The sequence below is a fragment of the Euprymna scolopes genome, chromosome 35 (assembly GCF_053919585.1).
Source record: "Euprymna scolopes isolate OS-2025 chromosome 35, ASM5391958v1, whole genome shotgun sequence".
In the NCBI taxonomy this organism is placed as follows: domain Eukaryota; kingdom Metazoa; phylum Mollusca; class Cephalopoda; order Sepiida; family Sepiolidae; genus Euprymna; species Euprymna scolopes.
In genome coordinates, this window is record NC_136516.1 from 30,024,430 (window position 1) to 30,048,294 (window position 23,865).

General features: G+C 33.4%; 1 protein-coding gene across 3 annotated transcripts in view; it reads right to left on the bottom strand.

Annotated features, from left to right (window-relative positions):
* Positions 1-15,299: 15,299 nt before the first annotated feature.
* Positions 15,300-23,865, bottom strand: part of LOC145259777 (uncharacterized) — a 129,321-nt gene continuing 120,755 nt past the window's right edge. For all 3 annotated transcript variants that reach the window (XM_080117525.1, XM_080117527.1, XM_080117526.1), the window contains one exon: positions 15,300-17,483. In XM_080117525.1, the coding sequence (XP_079973651.1) occupies positions 15,797-16,381 (585 nt within the window). In that variant the 5' untranslated portion in view covers positions 16,382-17,483 and the 3' untranslated portion in view covers positions 15,300-15,796. The remainder of the gene's footprint in view (positions 17,484-23,865) is intronic.

The window sequence follows — 23,865 nt, forward strand, 5'->3', positions numbered from 1 at the left end:
TTGTAAAACAGGCACAGCACGGCGGTGCGACAGAGGTTGGTACTGTGTGATCTATTAGGTAGACAACTCTTTTTTTTTTTTTTTGGAGAAACAAAGAATTAGTAGCAGATACACCAGACCAGATGTTACATATGAATGGTGTCTTTCTACAAGTATAGAATACTCAGGTGTGAGTAATTTTCTAGGACGGTAAAGAGCCCACCTTCTTTGCAGCAACCTTGGCAATATCTTCAATATCCAATTAATGTTGCCTGTGAATGTTAAACTGATGAGTTTGAACGAAGAGTCTTCATGTAGCGTATTATTAGTCATGGCAATCAGTGGTTGAGAATGTTTATTGTAATTGTTAAATCGTAACATAATTAGATCCGTTTACACACGTGTTAACATGTAGACACTCGAGACCCAACACGCTGTAGACTCCGTCGCAAAGGAGGTCCAAGACAAGGAATAACTCGACTCACTTTTGAAACAACGTTTATTTCGTTGAAACAACGTTTATTTCCGGGTACTTTTCCGAATAAAAGGTGGTCCTAGACGTGATCCTCTGTCAAAAGGAAAGAAGTGTAAGCCTGGCTGAATGCTGCCATCGATTTACGTCCCCATTCCATTACAGACTGGAGGTCTTGCTCTTAAACAAAAAATTGGCTGAATAGTTTGCTAGAGACCTTAAAGGTTAAATATTTTGTACTTTGAACCCTTGGCAGCCAACTTTTCGGCCAAAATCCGATTTAAAACTTGCCCTATGTCTAAATACACTTTATGTAAAATTTTAAATGCTTACACTAAAAGTTGGCTGAGAGGTAAATTTTTTAAAACTTTGTCCCAAATTTAGACCTCTCAATAATTTATTGATTTGGCTCAGATCAAGTTAAACAGTTTGATCCATGTTCAAGTAACCTACATTTTAAATTTCAAGCGTTTAGACCCAAAATTGTCGTGAAAGTTTGGTAGACATTTTAAATGTCAAATCGTTGCACTTTGACCCCTTTACAGCCAAATTTCTGGCCGAAAACCGATTAAAAAGATTTTCCCAAATCTCAATACTCCTTGTATCAAATCTCGAGTCTGCAGACTGAAAATCGACAGAGTAATTTGGTAGGGAAATGTACACACACAGACACACACCCACGGACAATTTTACTTTTATAGATGTAGATATATATGTTCATGTCTTTTGGCTATTATTTCTTCTTCCTAATATATTTTCCAGTCCTAAACTTTTGAAAAAAAAACATCGTAACTTGGCTTTTGTACTTTTAGTCATTTAGTTAGCATCCTCTGCATTATTTTACCAAATTTCTTCTGCCTTCGTTCATTGTAGGTCATTATGTATAATCTCTCATTAAATATGTAATAGGCAGTCACTGAAATTCTGTCAGAATATCTTTTCTTGCACAGTAGCCGACATTATTAATACAATAAATCCATGAAACGTTTACAGCTTATATATGATTTGTAAAACTAAGGACCAAAGAAAAACTAAAGAAGCATAAACGTTTTCAACTGCAATTGGTGCACGCCATAATTGGGCATTGTCAGAGTACATACAGGCGTTTATCTATCTCTATAAATAAAACAGTAGACGTATGTGTGTGTAAATATTTAACAGGTAAACTCTTAAACTACTGTTCACCTAACACTGAAATTTACCGGAAATACAAATTATACACCGAGGATGGTTTATAACACGTAAAATCTTTGTTTGGGCAGATGAATAGCGTATACAGACATATATATCCGCATGCTTTAATGCGAAATGTTCTTTTCAACTGGCCGACATGTTTATACTTCTTTCTGCGCATGATCACATAAAATTCATCATTTCAAGTGTGTTCACATTTATTTTTGTCTCGATACCAACGTCGGTAGAGCACGCAGCTGGGACGCGAAGTGTTTTGGTTTCGATTCTAGCTGATGGCACTAAGTCTTTCTTTTCTTTTTTTTTTTTTTTTTAACTTTTTCCATCATATGTTTGTATTAATAAATGCGTCGGCCACTAAGTCCAAAGAGACCCTTGACTTTAAGGCTTGACATCAGAAGGAGTACTACGGCTTTGATCCCTTCTCTCACTAGCCCCTCCTCCCCCAACCTAAACCCGTTGAACTACTTCGTTTGATCTTACATCGAAAACATCACCAACAAGACATCCCATAACATCAGATTTACCACAATAAAGCCAGCCTGATCGCTGCCATCCGCTGAATATTCGCCGAGTATTCGCCGAGCTCACGCTAGTGCTTGTGAAAAATGTTCCTAGTACCAGCCCCGTATCGAGGCTGTGATTGAGGCTGAAGGTAGCTATGTTGAATAGATGTCTACTCTACTAATTAATCAAGTTACATGAATTGATTTTCTCAATAAAAGTTTGACATGAATTGATTTTTTCAATAAAAGTTTTAAAATAAAGCTGTAGTATTGTTTTCTTTAGGGCGACAACTTTACCGTTGCACTATGTAATAACTCTTGCGACGTGATTATCAAACTGATTGAATTGATTCAAAAGTCTGGAGTAATTTTAAGTATGCGATTATCGACAGAGTAGCATTCTGAATGTTTTTTTATGTCTTGGTCCATCCAAGGCATATAAGTGTAACATCTCATTAATTCATGTGCAATAAGCTTCGTAGATTCGTCCTTGAAGTTGTGAAACAGTACAGCACCCAGTCATTAATTACTAGCATACATCCACATTCCTCATTTCAGAAAATCTTTTCGGTTTAGACTGGATTGCAGATAAACTTTTTCTGTAACAAAGTAAACGTTTAAAAGAAGAATAAGACGAAACAACAAAAATATTTATTACGTATATAAAAAGCGAATCTCAAATTTGCGAAAACTTTTTAAGTATAAAGTGTCAGGGAAGTGGAAAATGTCTTTCTTTCTGTAAAAAAAAATTTATTCACGTTAATTTTTCAAACCTTTCTTGCTCAGATTGTTGTTGTTGCAATTGCTGTTGTAAATTGTATAGCATTGCGTAATTTTGCGTGATTTGTTCAATTTTGCCGTGAGAAATTCTTTTTTCCAATTTGTACGTTTTTAAGTACAAACCTGTTGTGGGAAATTTCTTACTTTTTGTTAGCGTTACACGTTCTTTTATTTAAGTTCCTCCATTAATAAGTGAAAAAAAAATACTGGCTTACTTAATTACTTACTGAAAGCCTTTCTAACGTTCTTCGTTATTTTTTAACTTCAGGAGTTCTTTCGAATTATCGTCTCCACTGATATATTCAGTGAACGGACCATATTTGTGTGAAGTGAGAAAGAACACGGATGTATTCATATTCATTTCATCAATACACATACACAACCATACACACACACATACACACACATACACACACACACACATATATATATATATATATATATATATATATATATATATATATATAAATATATAATTAGGTTTTTTATTTTGAAAAAGACATCCAGCAGAGCGCTCAATTATAAGGAAAATCCGAAGATAACAGCGTATTATTTATATTTTGTTTACAGAAAGTTTTAGACGAGATAAGTCATTGTTACCGTCGGTTCCAAACCCAATAATTAGGGACCGTTTTAGATACCCATATCAAGCTCTCTTTAATCAATCCTCATTTATATATATATATATATATATATATATATATATATATATATATATATATATATATATATGTGTGTGTGTGTGTGTGTGTGTGTATAATACTCATATTTTTTATATCTTGGTTCATCCTAGGCATATAAGCGGAATATGCAGCAAACTGTGCAGGCCGGGTGGGGCTATGTGGAATCATATGCGGACTCACTCACACGCCATCGTATCGTAAGGGTTGGCCGTCTTCTGTAAAGAAGTGGCAGTCACAATAATACTCATATATATATATACTACTTATATATATATACATACTACTGTTATATATATATATATATATATATATATATATATATATATATATATATATATATATATATATATATATATATATATATATATATACACACTACCTAGTCTGCTACGGAACTTCTATTCGGGGCAGACGCCTAAACTGTCAGTATGAAACTATACAGAGATTAAATGATTACTTCATGAGATCATTTTTCCCCCAATTTGTACTTTTTAAGTTTTATACTTTTTAAGTACAAACATGTAGGAAATTTCTTATATTCTGTATGCGTTACAACATTTTTTTATTCGTGCTTCTCATTAATAAGCGTATAAAATTGAAAAAATATATTCACTTTCTGTAAGTAACGACACGTATTTCTAACGTTCTTTGTTATTGTTTTTAACTTGGGGGTTTCTTTCGAAATATCGTCGCCATTGATATGTCCAGCAAACGGAATATATTTGTTTAAAGTAGCTGGGTGTTTTGAAGTGCTGACTATTTACAGCTTAACCAATCATATTCTTTCGACGAAAACCCCGGATGTGCTCATCTCCATGACATCAATATATTTTTTAGCGCGAGGATCATCGGAAATCTGAATACTGCTACTGAACAATGAGCAAAGATTTAGGTAGGAACAGTGACATTGAAATCAGTTTTATGTTTTAAAAATAGTTTCGACAAAACAAAAAAACAAACTTTTGGCATAAAATTTATTTTAAATAAAAAATTTAAAAAATCAAATTCAAGATTACAAGAGAGAAAAGACAAATGTGAGATCAAAACAGAAAGTATTTACATAAAAACAAAACATTTGTTATTGTTATAGTCACTAATCCCTCAGCGGATATTTGAATATATATATATATATATATATATATATATATATATATATATATATATATATATATATATATATATATATATATATTATATTATATTTATTATATATTATATATTATTTATACATTTACATATATTATGTATACACATATATATACATTAAGCGTACCTATATATATATATATATATATATACGTATATATATATATATAATAAATATACATGTATATTATATATACATATATTATATATATATAATTTATACATTTACATACATTATGTATACACATATATACATTATGTGTACTTATATATATATACATATATATTAAATATGCATGCATATTAAATATACATGTATATTATATATATATGTGTGTATATATATATATATATATATATATATATATATATATATATATATATAACAATTTTGCTATATTCCAAAAGTTTATTCATCTTACCGCTCATTTTATCCAAAATGAAAACTTCGGTACAGTCTACGGGTCTGTTTTTTTTTTTCACGAGAAACAATCAATGTCTGTATGTCAGTATTTGATATTTCTTCCGTGGACTCATCAGAAAAAGAAACACGAACTCTTACAACAGAAACATACACAACGGTGTAATATGTAAAATTCAGGACAAAAATCAAACAACCTACATCGATTCATTTCAAGTGGGTCGCCATCAGTGGATAAGATGGCATTCCACTCGAAATGGACCGATGTGAATTTTTTTTTCTCAATTTTACATATTATATCGCTATGCAGTTTTCTATTTGAGAACTTTCTGTTTTTTTTTTCTAATGAGGCTATCGCAAGGTAAATATCAAATATTGACATACAAATATTTATTGTTCCCTGTGAACGAAACAAATTTGTAAAATGTGTTGAAATCTTTTTTTTTATTATTATTTTGGAAAAAGCAATGATTTGCAAGATTAACAAAATCTTAGACTTTGGAATTTAGTAAAATAATTTATTACTTATATATGTCCCGTTGTTATAAAAAAAAATAGATATATTCGCAAAAGCGTTCATTTTCATAAAACCTATAGATATTCTTTATGTATACCAATTCTCTTTAAATTAGAAGCTCGATGTTTGTTAAGATATAATAACAGAGCATATATAAATAATAATAATATACAATTTTACTAAATTCCAAAGCTCAAGACTTTACTCACACACACACACACACACACACACACATTATATATATATATATATATATATATATATATATATATATATATATATATATATATATATATATATATATATATATATATATATATATAAACAGAGTTTTTCATCTTAGGGAGGATGTTTATTGAATATATTACACTTGCCATTTTTCAACGTGTTCAACAAGTCCTGGCATATGTTGCATCTACATATGTTGTGCACGTGTTTTCAAATGATTTGTTGAATTATGGCAGTATTATCAGCAGCACATAGGTTGCATATTATCGGTATCAACCGCCAGCAGGGTTACTTTGTGGAACGCACTATAAACAACTCACTCTCAACTAGAAAAGCTAATTAATCCATTATTCCAAGCGTAAATCACCGAAGTTAAGCAACGTTTGATCTAGTCAGTACTAAATGGGTGACCATTTAGGACTTCCAGGTGTTGTATTTGCTCTCCGCTTATCTCGGCATTGTTTCCAGTCGTCCTGGTCTTCTCCTTGTCACTGGACTCCAACTGGTTCAGGAAAGATGTTGTTGGTGATTGCGCAACCCTTGCCTCGCAATTACACGTGCAACTGTCCCTGCAGGGGGTATCCTTTGTCATTCGAGACTAAATGGACGCATCACAGGCTTCTACTACTTAATTTTTGTACTCTGATGAAACAACAGAATTATCCCCCCAACGTGAAACCGGGTCTAATATCGAAACTTTAAAAACATTCTGACATTTTTTTTTTTCATTTATAACATTGTGTACAATACCAAATAATATACGCTTAACTAAATAAAATTCCATTTGTTAGAGTGAATTCTTTACGTACATTTTGAATGTTTCGTCAGTAAACGCTTCAGTATTGTTCAGTGTTTGAAGACTGCCAGTTATTATTGCAATTTTCGTCTTCGTTTATTTTTTTTTTATTAAAAATATTTTCGAAAAAAGGAGAGAGGACTGTCCGAAATATTACAAATTAATGTGTGTATGTTTACATGAAATAATCGTTTTATTATTTTCAATTGTGTTTATATATGTATGCATATAGATGTGTGTATATACATACATATATATATACATAGAGAGAGAGAGAGAGAGAGTTACAAAAATTATGTAAATATTATCTTTAAATTAGGACCTAATAAGACAATAAACAGCTCAATATACTAGATAGACAAATCGTAAAAAATGATCAATAAAATATGAAATTTATATGTTTTCCATTATCTTTTACATTCGTATACAACAACAAAAAAATGTTACAATATTATTTTGGCTTCGATTTTATGCCAATAGTTTATTTTATTGATTTACGCCTTCTGATAAGAAGAGCCTATCTTTGAAAATCCATGGATTGAGAGTCAGTTCCATTTCATATTTCTTGCTGATTCAATAAATGTACATCTTTCAATTTAGTTTCCATTATTTAAATATACATATACACATATATATATATATATATATATATATATATATATATATATATATATGTATATATATATATGTATATATATATATATATATATATATATATATATATATATATAATTTATATGGTCGCGAAACTTGACACGCTGATGTTTCAGACAAATGGTCGGCTGAAACCAGAAGTCCTCGTCAAGCGACTTAATAAAAACTATTATGAATATAGGAAAAATCCATATATATATATATATATATATATATATATATATATATATATATATATATATATATATATATATATATAAGTGAACGTGTCTGTCTGTCTGTCTGTCTGTCTGTGTACATTTCCCTACGCAATAACTCTGTCAATTTTTAGTCTATAGACTCGAAATTTGAAATACCGGGTACTGAGATTTGGGAAAATCGATGTGACGGGTGCCAGCCAGAAATTTGGCTGTTAAGGGGTCAAATTTCAACGATTTGACCTTTAAGAACTCTACCAAACTCTTCCGACAATTTTGGGTCTAGACACTTGAAATTTTAGATATAGGTTCCTTGAACCTGGATCTAATTTAATAAAGTGATTTGAGCCCGAAACTATAAATTTTAAGGGGTCATAATAGGGGTCAAATTAAAAAAAAATTGACTTTTTTTTGTTTTGCTAAGCGTACACCTCAAAACACCCGGGCAAAGCCGGGCTGAAATGCTAGTATATATATATATATATATGAAAACTTCCTACCTATTTTAAACAGTTTTAATTTTACAATACAGCTGTTTCGTTAATGTTGAGAAAAGCAGATTATAAATTCCCAAATGGCTCATCAGAGGTAGAAAAAATATATTAGTCTGAGGTCGAAACATGTCCATTTTACAGTCCTCCGCTTAGTCCGGTTTCCATTATGGTTAGTCTAATTCCGACTACGACTATTTGTGTCATCCATTTCCATTGTGGTATATATATATATATATATATATATATATATATATATATATATATATATATATATATATATATATATATATATATATATATATCATCTCTCTAATTCTGAAAATTCTAAAACTCTTATGCGTAGATCGTCGTATAACGACTTGATCACTGTCTGTCTGACGTAATGAACATTTAAATTAAAATGTTTAAAATTCAACGCTATTTCACACGATTAATGGTAGCCGAATGGATACGGCCTCCGCTAATCGAGCCAGAGATGTCTCGTGTCGCGGGGTTCGAATCGTTCGACTGGTAGTAATTGTGACACCCTGCACTGAAGAATCCCGAAAGGATGAAACACTAGTGTCTGTAGGTATTTAATTATTATAGTAAAAAAAAAATAATTATGACAGCCCCTTTAAGAAATACGTTTCTTATCGTTGAGCACTTTGTGTTGAATAAAAGTCGGTCAATTTAGCTCTTATGCGTAGATCGTCGTATAACGACTTGATCACTGTCTGTCTGACGTAATGAACATTTAAATTAAAATGTTTAAAATTCAACGCTATTTCACACGATTAATGGTAGCCGAATGGATACGGCCTCCGCTAATCGAGCCAGAGATGTCTCGTGTCGCGGGGTTCGAATCGTTCGACTGGTAGTAATTGTGACACCCTGCACTGAAGAATCCCGAAAGGATGAAACACTAGTGTCTGTAGGTATTTAATTATTATAGTAAAAAAAAAATAATTATGACAGCCCCTTTAAGAAATACGTTTCTTATCGTTGAGCACTTTGTGTTGAATAAAAGTCGGTCAATTTAGCTCTTATGCGTAGATCGTCGTATAACGACTTGATCACTGTCTGTCTGACGTAATGAACATTTAAATTAAAATGTTTAAAATTCAACGCTATTTCACACGATTAATGGTAGCCGAATGGATACGGCCTCCGCTAATCGAGCCAGAGATGTCTCGTGTCGCGGGGTTCGAATCGTTCGACTGGTAGTAATTGTGACACCCTGCACTGAAGAATCCCGAAAGGATGAAACACTAGTGTCTGTAGGTATTTAATTATTATAGTAAAAAAAAAATAATTATGACAGCCCCTTTAAGAAATACGTTTCTTATCGTTGAGCACTTTGTGTTGAATAAAAGTCGGTCAATTTAGCTCTTATGCGTAGATCGTCGTATAACGACTTGATCACTGTCTGTCTGACGTAATGAACATTTAAATTAAAATGTTTAAAATTCAACGCTATTTCACACGATTAATGGTAGCCGAATGGATACGGCCTCCGCTAATCGAGCCAGAGATGTCTCGTGTCGCGGGGTTCGAATCGTTCGACTGGTAGTAATTGTGACACCCTGCACTGAAGAATCCCGAAAGGATGAAACACTAGTGTCTGTAGGTATTTAATTATTATAGTAAAAAAAAAATAATTATGACAGCCCCTTTAAGAAATACGTTTCTTATCGTTGAGCACTTTGTGTTGAATAAAAGTCGGTCAATTTAGCTCTTATGCGTAGATCGTCGTATAACGACTTGATCACTGTCTGTCTGACGTAATGAACATTTAAATTAAAATGTTTAAAATTCAACGCTATTTCACACGATTAATGGTAGCCGAATGGATACGGCCTCCGCTAATCGAGCCAGAGATGTCTCGTGTCGCGGGGTTCGAATCGTTCGACTGGTAGTAATTGTGACACCCTGCACTGAAGAATCCCGAAAGGATGAAACACTAGTGTCTGTAGGTATTTAATTATTATAGTAAAAAAAAATAATTATATATATATATATATAGAGAGAGAGAGAGAGAGAGAGATTCAAAGTCAGACAACATCGCAACTCAGACTTGCCATGAAAGCCAACAAACCGGAAGTTTGTGGGAACATGCCAACCGGATGCTAACGTCTCCAGCATAAAAGACAAAATAAAAAATCTTCGTTTGCACATGGCTCCACGCATCGCTTCCGTTTGGAAAAAGAAAAATAAGAAACCATAAAAAGAATTATGAACCAATGGCAGAGCTCCCCGCCGAAAATAAAGGCCCAAATTATCACAGCCGCTGGGAGCCGGTTTACGACTATAAAAGGAGGGGACCAGAAAGAAAAAGAAAGAGAAATTCGCCTAGCTGCGTCAGTGAACGCACGGACAGTCTTCCACCCGACCTAAAGAAATGAAGAAGAAAAAGAAAAGAAAAGGAGATTCGCCCAGCTGCGTCAGTGAACGCACAGACATTCTTCCACCCGACCTAAAGAGATGAAGAAGAAGAAGAAGAAATAAGGCACCAGTGAACTGAAGCCAACTCCGCTCTCACGTTATAAGCCGAGACGCCTTCAATTCTAACAATGCCTATCTTACACAAACCAAAGAAGAAAAAGAAGAAAAACACAGGAGGCAAAAACGCCGCGCTGCTAGCTTGATAAATGTAGTCGTCGCTCTCCAGTTAAAAGCCTGACACATATCACCGAAGTAGCACGACTGGCCGCCACTTACCACCCCCGTCGTCTGAAAAGATAAGTACGCTTTGTTTAATTATACTACCCCCACAGAAGAATTCCTTATCAATGCATACACACGCTGGACTACTATTCTCAATTTTCCTACAACAATTATTTCTCTTCCCACGCGCGAACAAACAATAGTGACCCGAACTTGAGATGAAAATACATTTCCTTTCTTGCAACAACACCAGTCCTGCAACGAACATTGGCCACATGCGCGCGGACATATTGTAACTAAAACGTTCATTTCTTTCAATAGCAAATAAACAACGTTTATCTTATCCATTAACTGAGCCTTTGTTTCCTTCAATTCCTCATTCGTTTCATTATTCTCTTGTAACGGGATTGGGATATTTATATATCCTAGTCCCCTACAAAAATGGTGACCCCGCCCCTTTATTTAAATGAGATGGATGAGGTTGAACGAAGCATGCATACACACCTACAAACATCCTAGGAACACTTCACCTCTTCTAAATAAAACTATCCAAAAAAAAAAAAAAAAAAAAACTCCAACCTCCAAAAAAAAAACAAAAAAAAAAAAACTCTGAGCCATAAATGGCGAACCAACCAACGAACCAACCAACAAACCAACGAACCAACCAACGAACCAACGAACCAACCAACAAACCAACCCAAACCACCAACGAACCAACCCACCAACGAACCAACCAACGAACAAACCAACACACCAACCAACGAACCAACCCACCAACGAACCAACCAACGAACCAACCCACCAACGAACCAACCAACAAACCAACCCAACCAACCAACGAACCAACCCACCAACGAACCAACCCACCAACGAACCAACCCACCAACGAACCAACCAACCAACCAATCCACTAAAATCCTCACGGGCACTCTCGGAATAGCTCCGCTATTTCGGGTGGCGATGTGTGTGGGAACATGCCAACCGGATGCTAACGTCTCCAGCATAAAAGACAAAATAAAAAATCTTCGTTTGCACATGGCTCCACGCATCGCTTCCGTTTGGAAAAAGAAAAATAAGAAACCATAAAAAGAATTATGAACCAATGGCAGAGCTCCCCGCCGAAAATAAAGGCCCAAATTATCACAGCCGCTGGGAGCCGGTTTACGACTATAAAAGGAGGGGACCAGAAAGAAAAAGAAAGAGAAATTCGCCTAGCTGCGTCAGTGAACGCACGGACAGTCTTCCACCCGACCTAAAGAAATGAAGAAGAAAAAGAAAAGAAAAGGAGATTCGCCCAGCTGCGTCAGTGAACGCACAGACATTCTTCCACCCGACCTAAAGAGATGAAGAAGAAGAAGAAGAAATAAGGCACCAGTGAACTGAAGCCAACTCCGCTCTCACGTTATAAGCCGAGACGCCTTCAATTCTAACAATGCCTATCTTACACAAACCAAAGAAGAAAAAGAAGAAAAACACAGGAGGCAAAAACGCCGCGCTGCTAGCTTGATAAATGTAGTCGTCGCTCTCCAGTTAAAAGCCTGACACATATCACCGAAGTAGCACGACTGGCCGCCACTTACCACCCCCGTCGTCTGAAAAGATAAGTACGCTTTGTTTAATTATACTACCCCCACAGAAGAATTCCTTATCAATGCATACACACGCTGGACTACTATTCTCAATTTTCCTACAACAATTATTTCTCTTCCCACGCGCGAACAAACAATAGTGACCCGAACTTGAGATGAAAATACATTTCCTTTCTTGCAACAACACCAGTCCTGCAACGAACATTGGCCACATGCGCGCGGACATATTGTAACTAAAACGTTCATTTCTTTCAATAGCAAATAAACAACGTTTATCTTATCCATTAACTGAGCCTTTGTTTCCTTCAATTCCTCATTCGTTTCATTATTCTCTTGTAACGGGATTGGGATATTTATATATCCTAGTCCCCTACAAAAATGGTGACCCCGCCCCTTTATTTAAATGAGATGGATGAGGTTGAACGAAGCATGCATACACACCTACAAACATCCTAGGAACACTTCACCTCTTCTAAATAAAACTATCCAAAAAAAAAAAAAAAAAAAACTCCAACCTCCAAAAAAAAAACAAAAAAAAAAACTCTGAGCCATAAATGGCGAACCAACCAACGAACCAACCAACAAACCAACGAACCAACCAACGAACCAACGAACCAACCAACAAACCAACCCAAACCACCAACGAACCAACCCACCAACGAACCAACCAACGAACAAACCAACACACCAACCAACGAACCAACCCACCAACGAACCAACCAACGAACCAACCCACCAACGAACCAACCAACAAACCAACCCAACCAACCAACGAACCAACCCACCAACGAACCAACCCACCAACGAACCAACCCACCAACGAACCAACCAACCAACCAATCCACTAAAATCCTCACGGGCACTCTCGGAATAGCTCCGCTATTTCGGGTGGCGATGTGTGTGGGAACATGCCAACCGGATGCTAACGTCTCCAGCATAAAAGACAAAATAAAAAATCTTCGTTTGCACATGGCTCCACGCATCGCTTCCGTTTGGAAAAAGAAAAATAAGAAACCATAAAAAGAATTATGAACCAATGGCAGAGCTCCCCGCCGAAAATAAAGGCCCAAATTATCACAGCCGCTGGGAGCCGGTTTACGACTATAAAAGGAGGGGACCAGAAAGAAAAAGAAAGAGAAATTCGCCTAGCTGCGTCAGTGAACGCACGGACAGTCTTCCACCCGACCTAAAGAAATGAAGAAGAAAAAGAAAAGAAAAGGAGATTCGCCCAGCTGCGTCAGTGAACGCACAGACATTCTTCCACCCGACCTAAAGAGATGAAGAAGAAGAAGAAGAAGAAATAAGGCACCAGTGAACTGAAGCCAACTCCGCTCTCACGTTATAAGCCGAGACGCCTTCAATTCTAACAATGCCTATCTTACACAAACCAAAGAAGAAAAAGAAGAAAAACACAGGAGGCAAAAACGCCGCGCTGCTAGCTTGATAAATGTAGTCGTCGCTCTCCAGTTAAAAGCCTGACACATATCACCGAAGTAGCACGACTGGCCGCCACTTACCACCCCCGTCGTCTGAAAAGATAAGTACGCTTTGTTTAATTATACTACCCCCACAGAAGAATTCCTTATCAATGCATACACACGCTGGACTACTATTCTCAATTTTCCTACAACAATTATTTCTCTTCCCACGCGCGAACAAACAATAGTGACCCGAACTTGAGATGAAAATACATTTCCTTTCTTGCAACAACACCAGTCCTGCAACGAACATTGGCCACATGCGCGCGGACATATTGTAACTAAAACGTTCATTTCTTTCAATAGCAAATAAACAACGTTTATCTTATCCATTAACTGAGCCTTTGTTTCCTTCAATTCCTCATTCGTTTCATTATTCTCTTGTAACGGGATTGGGGTATTTATATATCCTAGTCCCCTACAAGTTCAAGAATCGAGTTTCGTCCTCGTTTGTGTGTGTGTGTGTGTGTGTGTGTGTGTGTGTGTGTGTGTGGTATAGATTCTTAGGTAGCAGATACTCGCTTTCGCATGTAAAAGTTTCGAATCCCGAGTTCAAGTGCAACTGAAGAGCCCAAACGGGGGAAAAACTTGGGTTTAAACGAACCTATAAAATAAATAATGTATTCTTTTGAATGAAGTAACCGAATTCTTCAATAGTACTGGGATGCGTTTAAAAATAGATTTTCAATTTTTCTGCTCGTTTATTAATAATAAATTAAAAACAGTTGACTTTTTTTGCTATATTGTAAAACCTCGGCGTTTGAAGGTAATATTAAGGTTTTAAACTATTAATCAGAAATTAATTTCGGCCTTGAATTATTGTTTAAAGACACGGGGGAAAGGTTGAGCACCTAGGGCAAAGGAAAGCATTAATTTTTAATACCACGCGCATCTGTTCTACTGAAGCATAAAATACGTCTCTCCGTCTCTCTCTCTCTCTCTCTCTCTCTCTCTCTCTCTCTTTCTCTATCTGTTTATATATATATATATATATATATATATATATATATTTATATATACATATACATATACATATATATACATATATGGTGTGGGGATTAAGGTTTGTATTGAAACAGAATATATATATATATATATATATATATATATATATATATATATATATATATATATATATATATATATTCTCTGTTTCAATACAAACCTTAATCCCCACACCTTTTTTATGTCTTCTTTCCATATATTAAAAACCATTTCCTTTTTTATTTTTTATTTTGTTTTTAATAACATGTCATGTGATCTCCTGATAATAATTTCTTGCGACGCCGAATATCTGAACGATTTTCATTATGTACTAAACTTTTTTGTAAGCTATATCGCCTGAAGAGATCTCTAGTTACTAGTAACTAACTAACCGATACATGCTCATGGATGTATAGCGAAATATTACTGCTTCTGAAAAAAAATAATAAACCCTGCTCTACTTCGGTACTGAGCACTCTTGTATTAACCTCGTTAAACTTTATTGGTTATTTACCACTGGAAAATATTAACTTTAAAATATATGTGTGTGTGTGTGTGTGTGTTTGTGTGTGTGTGTGTGTTTGTGTTTGTGTGTGTGTTCGTTTGTTTGTATGTGCGTATGTATGTGCGTGTTTGTATGTGCGTATGTGTGTGTGTTTGTATGTGTGTATGTGTTTGTGTGTGTGGATGTGTGTGTGTGTTTGTGTGTTTGTATGTGTGTGCGTGTTTGTATGTGCGTATGTGTGTGTATGTGTGTATGTGTGTGTATGCGTGTATGTGTATGTGTGTGTGCGCGCACGCGCGTTTATAAAATGTCGAAAGTAAAAAAGACATAAAAGTATAAAAAATATTGTTGTGCCACGATGGGTAATTAAGTTAAATTAACTTTAACGGAATAATCGACGCACAACATCTTTAAATTGGCGATATCGAGATATCACCAAGTGTTGTCCTCGGAAATTATCAAAGGTTACGCTGGTAGCGAGTGTCATTAAAAAATTTCTAATCACGTTGTATACACACTTTACGCTTTCGTTAAACCATTGTCGGTCCGGTGGTCAATCGTCCGCTACTCTCAGAACCTGTATAGCCAGATCGAAGTATATTGTTAATACTGTGCTTGTTACTGGTCGCCGTACTGGCGCCAGCGAGCGGCGTCTGCCTTGATGCTGTGGTCAAACTTTCTCGAGAAGAGCTTACGCTAGATGACTCGTTCCCCAATTCGAGCCTCTGTTGGTTCGTGTACAAGTTCAATCTATCCGATTCTGAGGCGCGCCTTGTGAGAAAACTGTTGTTGCTATGCGTTGTCGTCTGCCTGTGGACTGATGCCACGTTTTCTTGCTTATCGCAGGCCGCGCCGGGCGCGTTGCATTTTTCGCCCGGGTTGCATGGGCCTTGATATAAATCCGGTCGGTCCTGCAACGCGCCACGATCTCGCTTTTTTTGCTTAAACCGACCAGACCGTGAAATCGAAAGAGATCGCAATCGACGTTTCTCATTGGTTTCGTCAGTTGCGGAGCCCCGTCGGCTGAATTCATCACCTGTGGAGAAGTTGCCTTCTGAATTTTTGTCACCATCTTTAGACAATTTTTTAGTGAAATATTTTTTTATAGTAGACATTTTGTTTTGTTTTTTTATTTGTTTTTTATTTTTCCTGTTTATAAAAAAATAAATGATTCTCTACTTTTGGAAGCAGTTTAATGGGTTTTTTTTTTAATTAATTGATTTTATCTGTAATGCATTTTTTAATGTTTTTAATGTATCTTTGTTTAATGCTTTTTAATTGAGTTTTTAAGTGATAATTGGCTTTATTTTAATGGTTTGTATTTTTTAATGATTTTTCTGTTTATTGCTTTTTTAATTCATTTTTATTTAATGCATTTTTCTTTTCATGTTTTAATGTATTTTATGTTTAATGCTTTTTAATTAAGTGATAATTATTTTTATTTTTATTTTCATTTTTTAATGTTCTTTTTATTTTTTGGTCTTTTTTTACTTAAAATAAACTCGTTTTTAATTAAATTACAGTTTAATAGCGTCATATATTTTTTTATTTATTTGCTAGTGCTTTTTCATTCTTACTGCAATTTTCAGATTTAATTTTTATCAAATATAAATTTTCTTTGATTTTTCTATTTTCTAATGCGTTTTTATGCTGTTTAATGCATTGTTAATGGTGTTTTCTTTTTAATGTTTTTTTTGCAGTTTAAATGTTTTGTTTCTTTCATTTTTAATGGTTTCTCAATGCATTTCATTTGTTGAATGTTTTTTGTGTGTTTTTATTCTTTTTGGTCCCAAATAATTTATTATTTTGCTTAATTACAATTCAAAATGATTTTAATAGATTAATGCTGTTTTTAGCGCTTTTTTAAATGGTTTTAGTATTTATTTTTCCCGTATTTTAATGCGTTTTGAAACATTTTTATTGAGCCCTCTTTTGATCAAAAATATATTATGCTTTGCTTTTTTATTTATTTATTTTTTTCAACAATTGAGTCGTTTTTTATTTGTGAATAAGAATAAGAGTGCCTTCAAGTGTGACGTGACAAACTATTTCGTTTCAATTAGTTGTGGTAATCCAATGTGACACGAGTAGTAAAAGCCGTTGCAAGTGTGCGTACAAGTTCGAAGAATTTTAAGATCAGTTGTCATTTGAAGGTTTTTTTTTGTTGTTTTTTCTGCAGTCGATCAATTTCAAAGCAAACAAACTGGAACTTTCAACCTGAAAAACAAAATAAAAAAAATTATTACTTATTCATTTCTCATTTTAAACAATAAATTAATTTCAACTTTAAATAAAAAAGCTACACACACATTTATATATATATATATATATATATAACTACTTCATTTATTCACATAAATTTAATATACGAAAGTATAGATTTATGCGTAAACTTTAAGTATTTACTTCAAAAGTGCTCAATACGGGAAATAGCAAACAACTGTGTTCACAGAATAAAACTTACTCTAGGATAGCAATACAAAATAGCTTTAAAACTAACAATAACAATAGAAAACAAACAAATAAATAAATTAAATAAACATAAATATACATAAACAATCACACACATATATGTATATATATATGTATATATATGTGCATGTATGTGTGTACACTTAGGTATATTTATATGTATAAAAAAAAAGGAGAACGTCTACCTAAAACCACTAACCTAGTTCTAAAACAGATCATTTGTTTGATAAAATGCATGCCCATTGGCTGATAGGAAGGGGTGCGGTGGATACTAGAAAGCTGATTAGCCAACTAGAAATTCTCAACATATATAAAAACAAGAAGCAACCACAAAATTCGCGCATAAGCCTGACGAATCCTATAGTTGGATGAAACGCAGAATATTCAGTGTAGCTTAATCGCCATATATATATATATATATATATATATATATATATATATATATATATATATATATATATATATATATATATATATTTAAATAAGGGGGTGGTCACCAAAAATGTGTATTTTTTAACATTATTTTATTATTCCGTGTCTTGGTTTTTCATTGAGAATTATGTTTAGATCATTGTAATAATGTTTTTAAATCATTGAAATCGTTGTTAACGCGTTTTAGACGTTCTGTGAAGCGTCCTCTTCAGAAATTATTTTCAAAATGTGTTGGAGATGTAAAAATAGCATTTTCGTAGTTCATTTGGAATGTTTCCAAGAGGTAGAAACGTGTAAGTGTCATTGGAATGTTCAATTTTTATTACTCTCTTATTAGGCTGTGGTCACTCCTGTGTGGTGTTTCTCTCTCCCTCTCTCTCTCTCTCTCTCTCTCTCTCTCTCTCTCTCTCTCTCCCTATATATATATATATATATATATATATACTCTTTGTTTTTACATAAGCAATAATATGTTGCTACATAGTGACGAACATGTTTCGGTCAGCTAGTTACAAGTAACTAGAGACCTCTTCAAGCGAGACAGTTTATATGAAAGAATACTTTTTTTTTCATAAAAGCCTAGAGAGGTCTTTAGTTACAAGAAACATGCTCATGACTGTGTAGCAACATATTACTGCTTATGTAAAAACAAATAAAGATTATACCCTGCTCTACTTCGGTATCAAGCACTGTAGTATCAACCTCGTTAAACTTCATTCGTTATTTAACCTCTGGAAAACAATAAATTTCACACACACACACACACACACATATATATATATATATATATATATATATATATATATATAGTCATCCATATACAGTACTGTTTCTTTGTTTCACAGCTCATCAGTGCGGCTAGACAGGCAACTACCTCAAGCCAGAATTGAAACCCGACCGCCTGTACGACAGTCAAGGCTCTTAACCATTACGCTAATGGGCAGTTGCTGTGCGAGTCGTGAATTAACGATGTTTTGACATCGTCCGAAATACATAAGCTCGATTAGTTTACACAAAGAGCATCGCTTTATACGCTAATGGGAATTTGTGCATCACTTCTCAAAATGCTCAGCTCAAGATATATATGAGGGTTACCACTTATCAAGGCCCAGAGGCCACTCGACGATAAAGGTTAAAGAGTTTACAGTAGTCAATGAGACAATATCATAGTAATCGTTAGTATTTTGATAAATTGGATTATTAAAGGGGAACAGCTCAAGAACTTAGACACCCATATTGTAGTCAGCTGGAAAGCAGGCAAACGGAAGACAGTTTCACAGGTGTGCAGTTCTGAAAAAGAAGCTTTGTTCATAGAATCTACGTTTAGGTTTAGGCACAGATAAAGAGTGGGAGAAATTATTGACAGTGTTTTCAGCTAGACGAATGTTTCTTGTGAAAGTTTGGCGAGTGGCGACCATAGACCATGGCTTCAACTAAGGCTCTTGACTGATCGTTGTCAACATCTGATGGCCGACCACTCTGCTCATAATCTTCAAGACTTTCGTTGTCGCCATGAAATTTCTTAAATCACTATTGTGCTGCGCGTTCAGTAGTGGTTCCTGGACAAAATTCTCAGTTGATATCGCAAGATGTTTCGACAGCTTTTCTGGCTTTGAAATAAGAAAATTGTGCGAATTTGCTTTCTTTCTGTCTTGTATTCAACGTTCTGAACAGAAAACATAATTGGTTTAAAACGATTATAATTTAAACGGTCAGATAGAGCAAAAAGCGCTATTTAAAATGGTATATAAAGTAAAGGTATTATAAGGAAAACTTATTTGGAAATACATCATTTGAAATCAAAAGTAAGATTTCCGCAATAATTTTCATGACCAACTCATGTATTATTGAAGCTTTCGCGCAGGTCATCAAAGATCTCTCCTTGCAAACAACCTGTGGTGTTCCCGGGAAGCTGAGTGAAAACAAGTCTTACAGTACTCTCCACCTCTTTCGATAACATTTGGAAATGGCTTTGCTCTAACGCAACAGCCGCTTACCATTGATTTCTCGCTGGCGTTGGCCATTGGTCTTCACTGGAATTTCAGTGGCAATAACCCTTCCCAATGTTCCAGTTCTCTTCGCACTTGTCCAACAGAGATCTGGGTAGTGCTTTCTATTGGGTTTTTCCATCCTCCTTGAACCATCTCAACTATTTGGGATCATTCTTTTGGGGGAGCAGTGATGGGGCAATGAGGGGATGGGATAGTGAACTTATAGATATGCAGCTTCCATATTATTGGTTGTTGTTATTATTATTATTATTAATATTATTATTATTAATATTATTATTAATATTATTATTAATATTAATATTATTATTAATATTATTATTATTAATATTATTATTATTATCATTATTATTAATACTATTATTATTATTATTATTATTAATATTATTATTATTATTATTATTATTATTATTATTATTATTATTATTATTTATTTATTTATTTATTAATGCATATTATTATTCTCAAGTTCGAAAAGAAGAGACGTGAAGAACGTCGGAGATCACATCGGCCGATACCTTGTAGAAATAACGCTCAATATAAGAACAATTATCCGAAGAATCTAAATAATAAGAACAAGAGTTTAGTAATTGGAAAAATTGTTTAATATTTCTTTTACTTAAAAGTTAAGCACTATATCTTTTCTAACTTTCTGGCTTGTAAAAGCCAACTTTTCTGCAGTAGCTGATATATTTTACCAATCGAAACTAAAAAAGTAAGAAACCATTTCGAGATGAATGAACGTAGACTATTAAGATGAAACCAAACTTAAACTCCTATTTAAACTTAGTGCTAGATGGATTCCTAACCATCAAACAGCAAATCTTCCTTCTTTATCAGAAATATGGCACATGGAAAGTGAGGACTAAAGGACAAAGTCGGGAAAGCGAGAATAATTGCACTCTCAAAAGTAAACCTAACATCCACGTTTTATATTTCAAATTTTAATTGATTATTTTTACTAAACACATTAGGGCTGAGAATAAATTTTTACTAAACACATTAGGGCTGAGAATAAATTTTTACTAAACACATTAGGACTGAGAATAAATTTTTACTGAACATATTAGGACTGAGAATAAATTTTTACTGAACATATTAGGACTGAGAATAAATTTTTACTAAACATATTAGGACTGAGAATAAATTTTACTGAACACATTAGGACTGAGAATAAATTTTTACTGAACATATTAGGATTGAGAATAAATTTTTACTAAACACATTAGGACTGAGAATAAATTTTTACTGAACACATTAGGACTGAGAATAAATTTTACTGAACATATTAGGACTGAGAATAAATTTTTACTGAACATATTAGGATTGAGAATAAATTTTTACTGAACATATTAGGACTGAGAATAAATTTTTACTGAACATATTAGGATTGAGAATAAATTTTTACTGAACATATTAAGACTGAGAATAAATTTTTACTGAACATATTAGGACTGAGAATAAATTTTTACTAAACATATTAGGACTGAGAATAACTTTTACTGAACACATTAGGACTGAGAATAAATTTTTACTGAACATATTAGGACTGAGAATAAATTTTTACTAAACACATTAGGACTGAGAATAAATATTTACTGAACACATTAGGACTGAGAATAAATTTTTACTGAACATATTAGGACTGAGAATAAATTTTTACTGAACATATTAGGACTGAGAATAAATTTTTACTGAACATATTAGGACTGAGAATAAATTTTTACTGAACATATTAGGATTGAGAATAAATTTTTACTGAACATATTAGGACTGAGAATAAATTTTTACTGAACATATTAGGACTGAGAATAAATTTTTACTGAACATATTAGGACTGAGAATAAATTTTTACTAAACACATTAGGACTGAGAATAAATATTTACTGAACACATTAGGACTGAGAATAAATTTTTACTGAACATATTAGGACTGAGAATAAATTTTTACTGAACATATTAGGACTGAGAATAAATTTTTACTGAACATATTAGGACTGAGAATAATTTTTTACTGAACATATTAGGACTGAGAATAAATTTTTACTGAACATATTAGGACTGAGAATAAATTTTTACTGAACATATTAGGACTGAGAATAATTTTTACTGAACATATTAGGACTGAGAATAAATTTTTACTGAACATATTAGGATTGAGAATAAATTTTTACTGAACATATTAGGACTGAGAATAAATTTTTACTGAACACATTAGGACTGAGAATAAATTTTTACTGAACATATTAGGATTGAGAATAAATTTTTACTGAACATATTAGGATTGAGAATAAATTTTTGCTGAACATATTAGGATTGAGAATAAATTTTTACTGAACATAATAGGACTGAGAATAATTTTTTACTGAACATATTAGGACTGAGAATAAATTTTTACTAAACACATTAGGACTGAGAATAAATTTTTACTGAACATATTAGGACTGAGAATAAATTTTTACTGAACATAATAGGATTGAGAATAAATTTTTGCTGAACATATTAGGATTGAGAATAAATTTTTACTAAACACATTAGGACTGATAATAAAATTTTACTAAATAAAAACTTGTTCTTTTGAAATTTGCATATATTGAACTTTTTGCTACTTAAATGGAGAGATGTTAGTTATCATAATTTTTTGAATTTAAATATTTTCATCTGGGCAGGAGCTGCTAGGGAGATCTCATCCTGCCTTGAAAGAGTTCAGAATAGACTTCGTAGCCTAGTGGAGGATGTCGTTTTCTTTTCCCTGCAACCTCTTTCTCACAGAAGAGACGTTGCGAGCCTGCCTCTGTTTTATCGTTATTTTCATGGCCAGTGCTCGTCTTTTCTCCAATCTATGGTCCCCCACCTTGTCGAACATTCACGAGAAACACTCGTTTGGCTGTAAACATTATCAATAATTTCGCCCACTCTTTATCTGTGCCTAAACCTAAATGTAGATTCCATGAACAAAACTTCTTTCTTGGAACTGCGCACCTGTGGAACTCTTTTCCGTTTACTTGCTTTCCAGCTGACTACAATATGGCCGTCTTCAAGTCCAATATAAACAAGTTACTGATAAGCCGTTCCCCTTAACTAATCCAATTTACCAAATTTACACTTCTAACGATTACTATGATATTGCCCTTTTGACCAATGTACACTCTTTAGCCCTTATCCTCGAGTGGCTTCTGGGCCTTGATAAGTTGTGATTCCTTTGTAAAAAAAAAAGAAGTAAAAACAAATGAACTATTCACAACTTAAATACAAACCTCCACAAAAATTCTAAAATATTTATAATAACTTTCTAAAATTTTAGGATTTTTAGGTAAAACAAATACAAACGTCTACAAAACAAAATCTGATATAGTTATAATAAATTTTGAAATTTGAATATTTCTTATTTAAAAAAAATATTATTAGTGACTTAAATACAGACACCTACAAAAGTGTTTTATATAGTTTCAATATTTTTTTAAATTTAAATGTGTTTTATTTAAAAAAGAAAAAAGAAAAAAGAAATGAATTATTTGCAAATATAAACGTCCACAAATCGTTTTATAGTTAGAATAATTATTATTATTTGAAAGAATGATAAATTATTCGTAACTTAAATACAAACGTCCACCCAAAAATTGTTATATAGTTATAATAAATTTTTCAATTTAAATATTATTTAAAAAATAAAATAATTTGCAACT